This window comes from Conger conger, chromosome 1, assembly GCF_963514075.1.
Source record: "Conger conger chromosome 1, fConCon1.1, whole genome shotgun sequence".
Taxonomy (NCBI): Eukaryota; Metazoa; Chordata; class Actinopteri; order Anguilliformes; family Congridae; genus Conger; species Conger conger.
The window spans coordinates 35,707,415-35,724,808 of record NC_083760.1 but is presented as its reverse complement, the minus strand read 5'-3'; the positions used below and the strand labels follow the sequence as shown (position 1 = coordinate 35,724,808).

The following is a 17,394-nucleotide window of genomic DNA, read 5'->3' as shown; positions in this document are numbered from 1 at the left end:
GGGTCGCAATTGGATTTGAGTGCTAAATCTAGACTGGTCTAAAGTAAATCGCATAGATCAGGGGTGTCCAAACTTTTTGCAAAGAGGGCCAGATTTGGTGAAGTGAAAATGTGTGGGGGCCGACCATTCAGCCTGACATTCTTTGAACCATTAACATTAAATGCAAATGAACTATTTTATGAAATTTTTATTGCAAATGGCATACTTTTCATTTCTTCACACAGAACACAAATAAATCTAAACAGGTTTTTACCAAAATCACTCTGCCTTTCATATTTGAAGACCACATAAAATGAAGAAAAAGTCTGTCTGGAAAAAAAACTTTCGGGAAGATTAAACATATCTAGGTTCATTTGAAACATTACATATTATTCACTATTAAATGTTCACTGTAAACTTCAAAATTTAAAACATGTGAACAGGAAAATAATACTAACAGTTATCTTATTCAGAAGTACAAAACATTGAGGGCCATATGAATCCGTGTATCACTTGTTCTTTCGTTTTTCAGTTGACCATAAAAAATCAAAAAACGAAAATATGCTATTTGATTTTGAATCGGATATCAAAAACGGATTCAATTTTAGACTCGCATCAAAAATACAAAATGGAAAAAGGGCTGCCGGACCGAATTTGATTTTAATATTTAATTTGTCGGGTTTACGAGACCCGATTTGATTGTCAATTGAAAAACAAAAGAACAAATGATACACGGATTGAAAAACTGTGGTTTTGATCATCACAAAAAAAAAAATCAATTCACAGAGATTTTAGAATTTATTCACCTCAAAAGACTAAACAAATAACTTGCCTGCCCTAATGTGAAGGGTGATACTGAGATCTCGACTGCAGTAAATAGGCCAGGTCTGGCTCAAAAACAGTGGTTTTGATGCGCAAGACGTCACACAGGTGAGAGTCACTTAGTCGGTTCTTGTTAATGTTCATAACCGAGAATGTCTTCTTGCACAAGTATGTCGAGGCAAACAAGCTCAGCATTTTCTTAGCAAATGTTTGAATCTCTTGGAACCTGCCTTTATACAGCTGGCGGTAAAAGTTGACAAGAGGGAGCTGTTGGTGCCGACTGCGACACTCGGCGTCACACTGCAGCTCAATGAGCTCCAGCTGCAGGTGGTCTGGAGCGTCATCAGGGTCCACGGAGAAAGGAGAGGAAAAAAGCATGATCTCCTTTTCAATAGCTGCAAAATCCCGATAGCGCTGTTGAAACTCCTCAGCCAGAGATGAGATGTCTGCTGCATATTTCCCCATTTGCGCACTGATATTGTTCTGTGGAAAACTGGTCATTATTTCCTGCAGCGATGGGAAATGTGTGGTATTGGGCTGCGTTTGTGACAGGTGCCTTTGGAAAAGTAGCAGCTTGGTCCCAAAGGCTTTGATGTGTGAATACAGTTGGCTTACCACTGCATTTTGCCCCTGAAGGCTCGTGTTCAGCGCGTTCAGATGTTGTGTTATGTCAACTAAAAATCCAAAATCAGCCAGCCAAACAGGATCAGATTTCCTCCCTAAGAGAGTAGAAGCGCTGCAGTGCAGACCCCCCCGACTGAGCCATCTTACGTCGTTGTGAAACACAACATCTCCGTATTCAGCATTGATGTCGAGTAGAAACTGTTGAAACTGGTGGTGGCACAGGGCTTTGGAGCGAATATAATTAATAGCCTTTATCACCGGTTTCATAACATGATCATATTTCAGATGTTTGGCACAGAGAACTTGTTGGTGAATAATACAGTGGAGTTTTATAGTTTTGTCTCCTTCTTCGCTGACTTTGTTACAGACTAGGGTTGATAATCCACTTTGCTCGCCAGCCATGGCAGGTGCGCCATCCGTAATAATCCCAGTGACTTTATTCCAAGGTAGTTTCATGTCATCTACGGCGGAACAAACAGAAACAAAAAAATATGTTCCTCTTGTTTGGTCCTTAACGCTCTGGAGGTCAAGTAGCTCTTTACTCATGTTCATTTCATTGTCCACTCCTCTCAAAAAAATCAGTAACTGAGCGGTGTCAGATGCATCCGTGCTTTCGTCGCAGGCTAACAAAAAAAAGTCAAACTCCACTCCTTTTGCCTCTAACTGTCTCTTAATATCAGATGAAACGTCTTCAATTCGCCGTACCACAGTGTTACGAGCCAGGCAAACATTGGCAAACTCTTGCTTCTTCTCAGGACAAATTTTCTCCACCATTTTCATCACGCAGTCTTTAATAAATTCACCCTCAGTAAAAGGTTTGCAGTGCTTGGCAATCAGCGTTGCCACCTCGTAGCTCGCCTTTGTGGCATTTTCATTTGACGCACGGGCTCTTGTGAAAAAGCGCTGCTGTGCCGTTAACAGCTTCCAGTTGCTTCAATTTTTTGCCGCGTTCGTTCCCAGTTAGCTTGTCGTAGTTAGCATGTTTCGTCTGGTAGTGCCTCTTGATATTGAATTCCTTGAAAACAGCCACAGTCTCTTGGCAAATTAGGCAGACACAGTTGTTTCGTATTTCAGTGAAAAAATACTCCAATTTCCACTTGTCCTGGAAGCGGCAGCCCTCGCTGTCAACTTTCCTTTTTTTAGTTACAGTCGCCATTTTAGAAATGGGCTGGAAAGGATCACACAAGGGTCACGCGGCGAGAGTGCGGCCACAGGTCTACTGCCATCTTCTGGTGAAATATAAAATAGCTTTTTTGTACGTGTGTATTTTATACTGTGGTCAACAGTGCTGGCGGCCGCATATTATTGATTTTATGACAGAGGCTGCGGGCCGGTTGAAATTTGAACACGGGCCGGACTTTGGACATGCCTGGCGTAGATGACCCAGTGGAACATTTGTGCGCTGTTCACAAATCAGTGTTCAGTTCAGAGCTAGACTGTGCAAAAGGTGTAACCGCCACACTGCGAGTGTCACCAGATGCCAGACCGAAATTTTGCAAAGCGAGACCAGTGCTGTACGCACTGCACGAAGCTGTTGACAAGAAACGAATTGAACTTGAGCAACGGGGAGTAATTTCTCCTGTACCGCACAGCGAATGGGCTGCGCCGCTCATTTGCATTCCAAAGCGTGATGGGTCAGTCCGCCTATGCGGCGATTACAAAGTAACCATAAATCCGTGGCTTGATATAGATCAATATCCGCTACCGAAAACATAAGACCTGTTTTCCACATAGGCAGGTGGGAAGCATTTTAGGAAACTTGACTTGACGTATACGCAGTTGCAGTTGAATGAGAGAAGTAAACCATTTCTTACCTTTAACACGCAACAAGGCCTATACGTTTACAGTAGATTGCCATATGGGGTCGCTAGCGCGCCTGCAATTTTTCAACGTACTATGGATCAGATATTGCAAGGTCTTGATGGTGTCGTGTGCCATTTTGATAACCGGAAAAGACACGAATGAACACCTGTTTAATTTAAAAGGGGGTTTGCAAAGACTGCAAGAACGTGGCCTTAGAGTAAACAAGGAAAAATGCGTTTTCTTTGAGAAAAGTGTAACATACCCAGGGCATGTTATTGATTCAGTGGGGCTGCACCCCATGAAGGAGAAAACTGAAGCAATTGACAAAGCGCCTGTGCCTAAAAATGTGATGGAGTTAAGGTCATTCCTAGCTATGCTTAACTACTATGGCAAATTCATAGCAAACCTGTCTAGTGAAATTAAGCCAATGACAGAGTTATTGCATAAGGACAGAGAGTGGAAATGATCTGATCAAAGCCAGGCGGCCAGACCATTATGTGTCTTTCACGTGCGGAATGCGGCCGCACCCGTCTCGCCCCGGGGGTTGCTGGCCATGGTGCTGATTCTCCTCCCGGTCTCTCTCCAAGGTGCCGTTCTCTTAGATAGGACAAGGGAAAATATGCGGAGTGAATCAGCTTCCCCAGCTCTTGGCGCCGGCGCACGGGCCGTTCCACCCCAGTGGTGTACCGATCCCTGGTCGAGCCACCACAATATATATATATATATATATATATGTATATGTATATATATATGTATCGCCCATCTATTACCTCTCCTCAGGGCTGTCCCCGCGGGCTGCCACTATATATATATATAAATAATGATATGGTAGTTTGAGCCTACCCATTGCAAAGCTAACTCGTCTTCTCCACAAAATTTAATACAATCCACAATTCTTGACAGTGAGTTGTTTTTTGTTGTTTTTCTTTACAAGTTCATTATGTCTCTGTATGGAGTTACAAATTAGCTAACGTTACCTTCTTCAAGCTGACAGGTTATTGCTATGTTAGTTTTACCCAGCATTGACAGATTGACGCTATTTCCAATATGAGTTTCCAAATCGTGCCTCGACATTTCCTCCAAAAAATGTCTCAGGTCTGTAATTCCTTGCCATGTCTACTCCAAAAAGCAAACATGGGAAGCCGAAAAGGAAATTATTAGCTACGTTCGCTGTTAGCTAGCCAGTCAAACCAGGAAACACAAAACGTACAATTTTGTTATTTTTCCAAGTTTTTCCTCCACAGACATCTTCTAAAACGGATGATTAACGAAATATATAGTCCACCTTGTTCATATTTGTGCCTGCCATTTCCTTAATTCACCACTAACAGTTATTCACACGCCTTCAATGGATAACAATTTGAGGGTGCGTGTCTCACACAGTCTATGCTTCTGACTGTAATGGGCTGAATAAATTTAGCCCTAATGGCTAACAAATCAAAGGAGTGTGTCACTATGTGTAAAGCACTTCACACACCACGTCACTCACTTGACACTGCAATATGCTGGGGCTGAGAAAGTGTCCCTGTCCCATTTTACCTGACATCACCCTACTTCCCATGTACTGAATCACATTCCTGGACATATGAAGTCAAACATCCAACATTTATGGTCGCAAAACAAAAATAGGCTAACCTCCAACTAAATAACCAAAGGGGATGTGGATTAAACCCATACAAATCCTGGACGGGCTCCCATTTTCCTGTTACGACCGGCTCATTTTAGTCGTGAACAGGAAAATGAGACACGCAACAGGCATACAGGATAACCAATTACTTATTTAAAGTAAGTTACAATGGGGTATGAGAGATCAGTATGACAGCAGTGTTGGATGCAGTCGGTGTAGCAATGTTGAGTGTGCAAAAACCAACCAAGACGTCTGTCCTACGACAGGTGTGAGATTTACTGCCCCCCAAGCAGCAACACTGGAGCTCCTCTAACCTGGAATTAAACCAGCTCCAGGTGCCGGTTGTGGAGGGACCACGCCCACCAATCAACCTGTTGGAAAGCAAGAGGGGAAAACGTTGAAATGAAGCAGGGGGGCATGACACTATATCCTAAGTAGTTTAACACAGGTGTAAATTCCAGGAAATAAAAGTTTGAACTCTTGTCTCATGTTCATCTTTTTATTTCAACCATAAATTTATTCAATGTATTGCAAAAACAAAGGAATTGGCCTTGCTGTTCCAATACTTTTTGAGGGGACTGTAGCCTAGAATATACGGCACATAGAACTGGAATAAAAATGAAGGGTGGTGACCTATCTGCCATCACCTGTACACACTGATATTCCTGTTGTTGTAAACTCTGCCTGGAATTACCCAGGAGGGCGACAGTCCTGTGCCAGTCCCCAAGAAGCTGAGGATAGAAAGTACCTGAACCATGTTCTGGAATTGGACAGGAATGGCATGTGGTTCTTCTGAGTTCTGGCTCCTTTGTGTTGCACAAACTCAGAAGGAGTTGTCTGGGCAGTCGGAACAATTTTTATATGTCTATGTGTCGGAACAGACTCGTTAGCCTCACCAAAGAAATCGGCTTGGTCCTTGAAGATGCACTCTCTCCGAAGTAGGCTACGGCATTGCGCCAAATCTTCAAATAAAGCAATAAATGTAAATATAATGTAAAGAGAGGTCAGCCATAGCAACAAAGGTCTGAGCAATGACTTGTACGGCCTATTTATAGCAAGCTTTGTTTACTTTTTCCCATTAAGCATTAATTAATCAGGATGATTAACCATTTTAATTTTGAATCCAGTTTTTTTTTATATGATATGAATAATTCTAATATTGGCTTATGAAACTATTTTTTGACAAATCAAAATAAAATATTAATAAATGGAATAATCAAACACAAAACAAGCTTTACAACCGTGTGCTTTCATTTCCACATACAATACGAACAGTTGAGACCATTCGTGGAGTCTGTTCTGATCCTATTAAAAAACGGACATCCGAAAACTTTGATGATGTCACGTTTCATGTTTGTCATGTAATGTTTTATGTTTAGTTATTGTCTTGGTTATGTTATTGTCATGTCACGTATTATGTTAGTCTAGTATCACCACATTTTTATGTTTCATGTCATGTTTAATTGTTATTCTTGCCATGTCATGTTGTTTAGTTTATTGTCATATTTCGCAAACTTGTTATGTCACAATTTATGTATCATGTTAGGTTGTACTGGTCATTGATTAGCATACACTTTTTCATGTCTTTCAGCAAATCTTGCATTCCTGCTTTCTCTCTCTCCCTTTCTATCACTCACACCCTAATTGTTTCAATTTCCTATTTGTCTACTTACTAATCTACTAATGCTAGATCAGGATTGGGTAATACTAACATTCTAATCATGTGTTCATGTTACCTTACGTTTCTTGTGCATGTCATTTACTAATTTACTAATGCTAGGGCAGGATAGGTTTATTACTAACGATGACTAATTACCTCGTTAACTTGTCAATCCTCCACACCTGATTTCCATTCTCTTGCTGCTCTCAAGCTAATTGTCTACACCTGTCTTCACCTGCATATAAAGCTCAGTTTCATGTCCTGTCTTTGCAAAATTGTTTGCCTCCTGTTCGTCAGTGCATCGTTGAGCGGTATTGTCCATTATGTGCCATTTGTCCACCCGTTACGATCCAAGCCTGTTTATTGACCATTGTTTATTGACTTCTGTTTTGTTGACCATCGCCTGCCTGTACCACGACTTTGCCTGCTGTTTTTGTGCTTTTGCCCCGCGGAGTAGACTTCGGTCTTGACTCTTGCACCGTCATTGACCCTGAGCCTGCCTACCGTCCGTCTGTACTTCTGCCTCGCTGACAGCTTTCCTGGCTACCGGACTTCCCGCATGGTGTACCAACTACAAGACTGCCTTCTCCCTCGGTACTGCGCTTTGGTTTTCTGGCTGGATATTTACGTGTATGAACATTGTTTGTTTATGACTACGCTCTCTGGATATTCCTCAAATAAAGCCCTGACGGGACTTTACTACACTACTGTTTCTGAGTCGTGCATTTTGGGTCCAAACCCCCCACGCACCTGTCTCAGATGAATCCCACATTATTTATGTAAATGCATTTCCGAGTGATTTATGGTCAATTTCATTCGGTACACATTTGATAAATGAGGCCCATTGTGTTGTCTTTGCCATTGTGTTGTCATTGTTGCATTGAGAAACACAGTGGTTTAACATTTCTTATGCTGTCCTGCCTTATTCATATTTTTCTAGTACACAATTATACAGGGCAGTCTGTAGCATAGTGGTTAAGGTAAATGACTGGGACACAAGGTTGGTGGTTCTAATCCCGGTGTAGCCACAATAAGATCCGCATAGCTGTTGGGCCCTTGAGCAAGGCCCCTAACCCTGCATTGCTTCAGGGGAGGATTGTCTCCTGCTTAGTCTAATCAACTGTACGTTGCTCTGGATAAGAGCGTCTGCTAAATGCCAATAATGTAATGTAATGTACTTGAGTATTGGGTGACTGCTTCATTTTCATCTGTAAAACACAAGTGTAAGCACTGCCAACACATTTAAATTTTGAAGTTTTTTCAGCCTGACCATTTTCATCACTGTTATTGCTGACAATTTGAAACTACCATAGTCACCAGGGGCTCCCTCTTTAGTTATACAACCTGTACTGTAAGTATGTGGCAGTCATATTCTGAACTTGCAGCATACACCCTCTCTCCTGGGAACATGATATAGGGCTTAAATACGAACAATAAGTCTTAGTCCCATAACCAGTCCAGTCCATTGTCATTATTTCCTGTGAAGGCCTTTAAATGCAAAACAGACAGAATTACCATTTATGACTTCAACCGTCACAGCAGAAAATCTATTACTTACAACCCAAGTGCTGATGTTCGATGCAAAGACGTACAAGAAGTCTGTCGACTGTGCATTTATCAAGGTAAGGTTTACACCACATTTAAAATTATGTAAACACACTGCATGCCATTAATGATTTAAGTTGCTAAGTAACATGCATGTACTGTCAACAAGTGTTGACTCGCTGCATAAGGAAGGGATCCTATATTATAAATTGCAAAGAAACAGGGAATAAAATGTTTTAAAAACAATACAACAAGACAAGCATTTGAGTATTTTGTATTCAACATTTTTAGAAATTGTAAAAAGTGACAGTGTCGCTGGAGCAGTGACATTTAGCAATACATTTAAATGACATTTAGCAGTCTGATATGTTTATTTTCACAAGGAAAGTCCTGTGCCAAGACCCAGTTTCGGAATTCCAGCTTCATCTTAAGCAGCATTAGCAAGGATGGCACATTTGAGGAGGTTTTCTGAGCTCAGTGCAGTTTCTCTCTGGGTTTTCATATCTAAGAGGAAAAGAGGGTCAATGCAATGGAGTCTTAAGGAGGGGGGAGTGAGCAGTGAGCAGTGGGTAATGAAGGTGTAATGATCAGCAGTTTCTGAGATACTCAAATAAAAATTTCCGGTCAAAGTCACTTAGATCACATTTTTCCCACCATTCACATCACATGTGAACATCAACAGAAGCTCCTGATTTGAAATCTGTATGATTTTTTCTGCATTGCATTGCTTCCACACAATTGGCCGATAATCACATGAATAGGTAGGTGTACCTCAGTGCTCAGTGAGTGTATTTACAAGTCATCCATCCATCCAACCATTATCTTAACCCGCTTATCCTGAACAGGGTCGCAGGGGGGCTGGAGCCTATCCCAGCATACATTGGGTGAAAGGCAGGAATACACCCTGGACAGGTCGCCAGTTCATTGCAGGGCACACACGCCATTCACTCACATACTCATAACCACCGGGAATTTAGACTCACAATTCATTCAGATTATAAAGAATTACGATATTTTGAAAACATTTGGATGTAATCCTGACTTAATAGTGGCCACATATACAGTGGGCTCCAGAAGTATCTTCATAAATATTAAGAAAAAATGCTGTAAACTAAAAAATAAGTTATTGACGTGAGCTTTATTTTCGAATATGTATAAAGTAGTGTGCTATATTCATGATTCAGTGGAACCAACCAAAAGTGAAAAACTTTTTCCCGGAAAAAAAGGTTTCAGAATCATTGGCAGCCCTGGTTTAATACTGTGCAAACACCATTGAAAAAGATAGCCAGCCATTCGTCTTTTCCTATAATTTGTGAAGGTTAGCCAACACAACATTTTTGACCATTCCTCCATGCAGATGTTTTCAGAATAAATCTTATATGTGGATCTTATATTCAGAGTAATTTTCCTGCTGGACAATCTATCTATGACCAAGTCTCTGCTTCGTAGCAGAGACAACCAGATTCTGAGCCAAAATTTCCAGGGATACTTTGGGGAAAAACACCCTGATGAAGGCCTGTGTGCCGCAACTCATCAGTGCTTGCCAATGCACTAGCCGTATATATAGTTTTTTAAAAGCATCAAAATCAAGAGTGCCTTGTTCGGCATCCTTATCTCATAGTTTCCTGGTACTTGCGAAGGGCAGTCTTCATGCCACCCCTCCAAAGAGTTTGTTGGTATGGTGCCATTTTATGGTTCTTTTTGAAACTTGGTGACCCCAAGATTCAACCAATCTCTAGAATTCTTAAACTGTGATCCTTGGGTTCTTTATGGCCTCCCTCAATTTCCCTTCGCTACCATTCCATATGTTAATTGTTTGTATTATTGCCCTTGTAGTGCTAAGTGTATTAACTGTTTATTTATTTTTCTGTACAGATTAACAAATATTGACTTGCTGATTTTTCATGCTTGTGACCTCATGGTTATACACTTACCTTTATTTTTGTACTATTATAGTGAAATATGAAGTGATGGAATGACATAATATAGGTCTATTAGACTGATATTAACTAAATAAAGTATATTTGTATTTGATGTGCCAATAATTCAGAAAGAAATAGATTACTTCATCATTGAAACATGAGAATAAGTGTACTGAAATTAAAATATATAGATTGCCAATATGTTTGAACATAAGATATACACTGTAGGGTCCTTCGCACAGGGCACCAAACTATGTAGGGATTTTACCCTCTACGAAACCGGGGCGCCAATTAATGTTAAGTAGCAGTATAACTGCAAAAAGTAATCAGTCTCATAAAATTACTGTTATCAGAAATAGCTAACCACAAATTTAGTCTTTTAATTAATCATTCAAATAACCAATATTAATGATTAAACATACCGATAACCTGAAGGTTGGAAGTTCTTCGAAACACTGTTTTAACTCGGCTCTCATGTCTATGTGACGCCAAAACAGACACCGGGTTTAATAAAAAATATTTATTAAACAAACATACAAACACAGAACAGATAAACTAACGGGAAGTTAGTACGGTAAATTAGTAGGGTGTGTGTGTGTGTGTGTGTAGGTAAAAGTGGGAGTGTTAGTGTTAGCTGGGGAAAGAGAGGCTACTTGCGTAGTTTTACTCTAATTACATACGCGAAAGACGGCGAATGAATTCACGTATACAGTCAGGTCCATAAATATTTGGACATCAACACAATTCTCATCTTTTTGGCTCTATACACCACCACAATGGATTTGAAATGAAACAAACAAGATGTGCTTTAACTGCAGACTTTCAGCTTTAATTTGGGGTTTAAAAAGGGGTTTTTCTTCGCCAGGTAAAGAATTCTTCTGTCATCCACCAGTTGTTTTCCGTGGTCTTCCGGGTCTTTTGGTGTTGCTGAGCTCACCGGTGCGTTCTTTCTTTTTAAGAATGTTCCAAACAGTTGATTTGGCCACACCTAATGTTTTTGCCATCTCTCTGATGGGTTTGTTTTGATTTTTCAGCCTAATGATGGCTTGCTTCACTGATAGTGACAGCTCTTTGGATCTCACATTGAGAGTTGACAGCAACAGATTCCAAATGCAAATAGCACACTTGAAATGAACTCTAGACCTTTTATCTGCTCCTTGTAAATGAGATAATGAGGGAATAACACACACCTGGCCATGGAACAGCTGAGCAGCCAATTGTCCCATTACTTTTGGTCCTTTAAAAAGTGGGAGGCACATATACAAACTGTTGTAATTCCTACACCGTTCACCTGATTTGGATGTAAATACCCTCAAATTAAAGCTGAAAGTCTGCAGTTAAAGTAAATCTTGTTCGTTTAATTTCAAATCCATGGTGGTGTATAGAGCCAAAAAGATGAGAATTGTGTCGATGTCCCAATATTTATGGACCTGACTGTATATGTGGCTAACAAAAATACATTCCAATGAAAATAGAAAAACACATTCACAATAAACTAAACACTGGCTATGCCTGAATGTTTGTTGTCTTACTGAGTCCATACGCTGGAGCCAAAAGACGTGCTGTCCTTGTAGAAGCGGCGATGGTAATGCGAATGATGTCCTGGAGAGGTGCGCAGAACTGGGATGTTACTGTGGGCCGCGCGTTGTCGTCTGGTCCGCTCGGTTGCTGGAAGGTCGCTGGTCCTTTTTCCGGGTGGAAAAGTTTGTTGCCGTTGTTCGTTGGTGAGCTTTGCAGGGGTAAACTGATGTAGCGTTCCGCGTACACCAGTTTCCACTCGCTATAGGCCACTAAGTTACCGCAAGGTAACTGGGTGTGTCCCTAGGCCTGGTAGTGTGCTGTGCAGCATTCAGCCTCTGCAGATGAGCTGAAGCAAATGGCCAAAAAGGGTGCGTCGAGAAGAAGGGAGAAGAAGAGAAGAATCCCAAGAACATGTCTTGCTCTTATACAGGAAAGTTTATTGCTCCTGCCATTACGGGATTGGCTGAACCAAGCTAGACGTCATGCGAGGTGGACGTCGCGGAATTGTCCTGTGGGATTTTGTTGTGTTGTAGTTCCTACAACACTGATGAGACAGAACATGACCTACTGTCTAATATGCAGTTGATCCTCCATGTGCTGCCAAAACATGGAGGCTTGTGGCTTTAAGTACTGTAAATTGTGAGGTTGAGCCGCCGTGCATCAGACTTGTTGTTCCAGCACATCCAACAGATGCTTGATCGAATTGAGATCTTGGGAATTAGGAGGCCAGGGCAACACCTTGAACTCATCAACATGCTCCTCAAATCATTCCCAAACAATGTAATGTAATGTAATGTAATTTGTGCAGTGTGGCCGGACGCATTATCCTGCTGAAAGAGGTTACTGCCATCAGGGAATACCGTTTGCATAAAGGCATGTACCTGGTCTGCAACCATGTTTAGGTTGGTGGCATGTGTCAAATTGATGTTGTTATGAGATAATCAACATTATTCCCTTCATCTGTGAGTGGTACGGCTTTGTGATAATGCTTTGGCTCATCAGTGTATATTATCTGTTGTTTAATAAATACAGCTTTAATCTTTATCAAGTGTTCTAATATTTCTGGACCACTGTACACTCACTGAGCACTTTATTAGGAACATTTTACATTATTAAACCTACTCATACATGTGATTAACTAATCAGCCAACTGTGTGGCAACAATGCAATGCATACAATCATGTAGATACGGGTTAAGAGGTTCAGTTAATATTCAAATCAATCATCAGAATGGGGAAAAAACGTGATCTAAGTGACTTGGACCATGGAATGATTGTTTGTAGCAGACAGGGTGGTTTCTCAGAAACGGCTGATCTCTTGGGATTTTCATAGACACTAGTCTCTAGAGTTTGCAAGGAATGGTGCAAAAAAAAAAAATCCAGTGAGCAGCAGTTCTGCAGACAGAAATACTTTGTTAATGAGAGATGTCAGAAGAGAATGGCCAGACAGGAAGGTGACAGTAACGCAAATAACCACACATTACAACAGTGGTATGCAGAAGACACTCTGAACACACAATGCATGATAACTCTAAGTGGATAGGCTACAGCAGTAGAAGTAAAAAATAAAAAAAATAAAAAATCAAATAAATACCTAATAAAGTGCTCACTGAGTGTATATTACAGTGACCTTGATCTGCTTAACTGGAGTGAAAATGCATTAAACATTTGATTTAAAAGTTTGCTTCTTAACAATTTAGCGGAGCAAAAACTGAATTTTATGTTTGTAAATTATGCTGGTTAAAATGTAAATATCCTTAAAATATATACATTTTTAGATTTTTAGGTGCCAAGGAAACTTCACGATGAATAACGCAACCAAATCTAAAAGGCGGATGTCTACTTTTTCCAAAGACGTGAGGCTAATGAACAAGACCGAGGACATTCATCTCCAGCAGGAACTCGACCTCATAGGTCGCAGGTGCCAGTTCATTCTTAGCACACTAAGCCAGGACAGAAATTCATTGGTCAAAGATCACGAAAAAATACTCCATCTGAAAGTCTGTGAACCACGAGCTACAGTTGACAACACAATGAGAGAAATAATGGAATCTACAGAAGCAAACGTAGACTTGCTTTGCCTCATGGCCCCTCCGTGGACATCACAAAACAGACTGCACTCTTCCAAATCTGTTCTGTACCAGAGGGTAAAGCCAACACTCATCTCAAGGAGATCAAAGTCAGCTCACGTTTTTGCAAACTTCAGAGGAGACAGCTCGTCTCCCTTGGCGATTCAACATGAGGAAGAGCAGAAAACTATGTGTCTTTCTCCTCAAAGGCCAAAATCAACAGTAACTTTCTCCAAGCAGACAAAAAGGAGAACCCTGGAGTCAAAGAGCCAGGTGCTTTCGATTATGCAACTGAAGCAAATGGCTACCATTGACAGCATCGCAGAGAAAGAGCTGGCCAGTCAACAAGAATATGTAAGACAGGAAAGGGAACGACTCAAGCTAATTATAAGAGAGAAACTACGTCTGAAAATACAAACTTTCTTGCAGAAACTTGATGTCCCAAAGACCACAAAACTTGTAGGCAGGAATCATGTCAGTTGTGCTTAACAACAATTAGGACCATACTGGAGAGAAACCCACATCGTTATGCATCAATGGAAGCACATAAAGGATTTTCAGATAATTCGATTTGACATGCTGAAGACAGACATGTAAATGTGACAACCTAAAATTGGCCCATAATCTCTTCAGCATTTTTTCTTTGACATAAAGAAACCACATGCCACCATCAAGCAACAGCACGTGAGATAAGATTGCAAGATTATATATACACAAAAGCTTTTTCCTTGGAGAAATGTACACCCAAGTCTGGATATACTGGTGCAACAGGCTGCTGGTGGCAAAAAATACAGCTGACTATTCAGAAGCAGCTGAGAAGCTAAATGTCCAATTACTTTTGAAGATTCACTCATTTAATATAGAGAAGTGGAAGGCATTATTGGCTTCAAAAAGCAACAATTAGAAAAATAGAAAGCAGACACATGCAATAATCTCTTGTTCCAGGAGTTTGCTCACTTTATGTTCACAAGGTTTATAAATGTATGAGATTCCGGAATTGGTCTTTTTGTATTTCATTGATGAAATTGCATGGTAAATAAATATTATTAATTGAAATATCTATGGCTATATGAATTTAGACTGTATTTTGAAAGAAAATGATTTAATGAATGAGAAAAAATTAGTTCCAAAAAAAAAAATTCATACAGTATACGATGATCTTGAGTAAATCTTCAGCATATCCAAAGTTTTTGGGGACGTCAAAATATTTCAAGATGTATCGTCAGTGTAAATTACTTCAATTTTTATTTTTTATAGGAGAAAGAGCTCACATAAGACTTCCACAGAGAAAAAGATGGAAATCAAAAATAGGTTTACTTGAAATCGGACACCTCAAAAATGGCTTGAGAAAAAAAAAAAAAACTTTTAAGGCCCAGTATCTGCAACATGAAACAGATTGTTTTTTTCTTGAATTCTAAATGCCAATTACTCCCAAGATACCAAATATCTAACGATTTGAGTTGAATGGAATGACCCAACAAACTTATTGGGTGTTTCGATCACCCCTGCTCTGGACTCCCGTACAATCAATTGAAAAGTTAAATGTATACAGCAACCAAATATAGATTTGTGAGGAGGGTTGCCACCCCTCTGTTCGCCAATAACATTAATATCCAACGGAATCTTCCCTGATTGAAAAATGAAATGTTCCCTTACAAACTCAATATGGGATGTCATTTGTTCCGTATTTTCCTACAGAAGGTTTCAGTGAGAACAGTAGCAAAAACAATTTGAATCAAAAAAAAAAAAAAAAAAAATTGAATAAAATCAAACTGATCAACATGAAATAGTCGAGACACATGATCAATGGCAGACAGGCAATGCTAATCCAGATTTTCTGATGATGTTGGGGGGAAGGGGTTAACCATCTCAAACAGCCATTACATAATAGCCTTGTCTGTAGACCTGTTGTATAGAATCAGTTGTGGTCATGCTGTTGCACTGTAGTATCATCATGGCTGTAATTTGCCTACATTCTTTTGTATTTGTAGCACTTAATGTATAAATAAACCAAATTATTTTAATTAAGGTGGTATAAATGAAACTGTGTTATAAAAGTGTCTTGCTTCATTCAAGCCATTTCACAAGGCTCTGTGATGCTCACCTCTGGAGTCAAAAATCAGAATAATGCAAAAATGTGCAGAATCTGCGTGAAAAGGTTCATGTACAAAGAAGGACCAGTCCATATGGATTAGATTCCTTTACTGATTTGTTGGAATACATAAGTCAATTAACCAAAATAAATCCACCCAATTTAGGTTTCATTTTCAGTGAATTAAAAATGGATAAATGCATGAACCAGACCACTGACAAAAGCTATACAAATTGTGGTCACACAGTTCATGCTTACTGTACAGGCAACCATGGCCCTGGAGAAACTATGGTACAAAACTGGATTAATAAAAAAATCATGAACAGAGGTGACGTGTTCTAAAAGTATTAGGCATTTAAATATTCAGCCTCTGAATTTTCAGGCTCAGATGTTTAATCTGTCAAACTCAATAGGTAAATAATTGCAATTCAACATGAATGGGATGCACCCCAGGAACATTTCGGGTGCACCAGGACCAGGGTTACACACACTTTCAGCCATGTGACTTTTTATGGGCACCCTGCAAAATACAAAAGCAAAAAGGGAAAATGCACACCTTGTTTAGAGAGATATGCAGACTCCAGAATCTTGAAAGCAAAACTTAAAAAATGAATTCTGATGCAGTTACTCAATTGCTGACGTTTCGGCAGCAAAGCTGGCAGACATACACATAGATACACATACAGTATACCTGGAAAAGATTGAAACTGACACCTGCAAGACAATCAAGATCATGTAATAGACAAGGGCAAGTTTAAACACAATCTCTTTTTTAGTAACCATAGCAATGGATAGTATTCAATAAGTTACTTCTTATACACTGCACACAATATATTCCACCATACTGTAACAGATTGCAACACAAAGAAAAATTGTGACAGAAAAAGACTACGTACTACATTTCTAATTCATTTTTTATTTCTATGGATTGTAAAAATGGGTCCTTTTTCTTTGGTTTGTGTTTAAACTTGCCCTTCTCTATTAGTTGATCTTGATTGTCTTGCAGGTGAAGTCAATTTTCCGTCCAGGTATATGTGTGTGCCAGTTGTTGTTGTGTCAAAACCCTGGGTCAGTTTTGGAAAACTTGTTAAGTTTTAAAGCCCAGAGAGCGTCTTCTCAGATGGCATAGGAGCTATGTGCTATATCAGTAAGCCCGCCCACGGTTTGCAACAGGATGTTCAAGGCGGCACCGTTTTAGTTTAAATACATTTTGTCATGGCTGAACGTGGCCTTGAGGGCAGCTTCGGAATCGGAATTAAGACTGTGCAACTGCATCTGAATTAAGACTGAGCAACATTTCTTTTTAAGTTTCACCCTCAATATACCATCCTACTGCCAAGAACAGCTAACCTGCACCTGAAAAAGGTTAGTCCAGCAAGTCATTTGCTTAACTCGATGTTGTACAAACTCATGGCAGAAAAAAAAGTGACACCATGTGGAAAAAAGAAGAAGAAAAACATAGAAGATGTATTGGTCAGGATTAGGCAATCTGCCCCTCCATCTTCAGAGCCTGGAATGCTGCGTGCGCTGGAGTCCACAGGAGCAGAGACTGGCTTTTCTTCCACTGTGGTGTACTAGGCAGGACCTTATCTGCATCATACATGCAGGCATTAGTCTCATTTACGCTGAATAGAAAGGCCAATTATTTTAAGGGTCAATTCTAATGCTGTGTAAATTGCACAGAATACAAACATTTTTTTGTGATTTTGTAAATATGCAGTCCATAAGTAT

The 17,394-nt window shown here is 40.0% G+C and overlaps 1 protein-coding gene across 1 annotated transcript in view; it reads right to left on the bottom strand.

Annotated features, from left to right (window-relative positions):
- Window positions 1-14,799: 14,799 nt before the first annotated feature.
- Window positions 14,800-17,394, bottom strand: part of cenpo (centromere protein O) — a 22,946-nt gene continuing 20,351 nt past the window's right edge. The window contains exon 6 of the mRNA XM_061256483.1: window positions 14,800-17,253. Within this exon, the coding sequence (XP_061112467.1) occupies window positions 17,144-17,253 (110 nt within the window). The 3' untranslated portion in view covers window positions 14,800-17,143. The remainder of the gene's footprint in view (window positions 17,254-17,394) is intronic.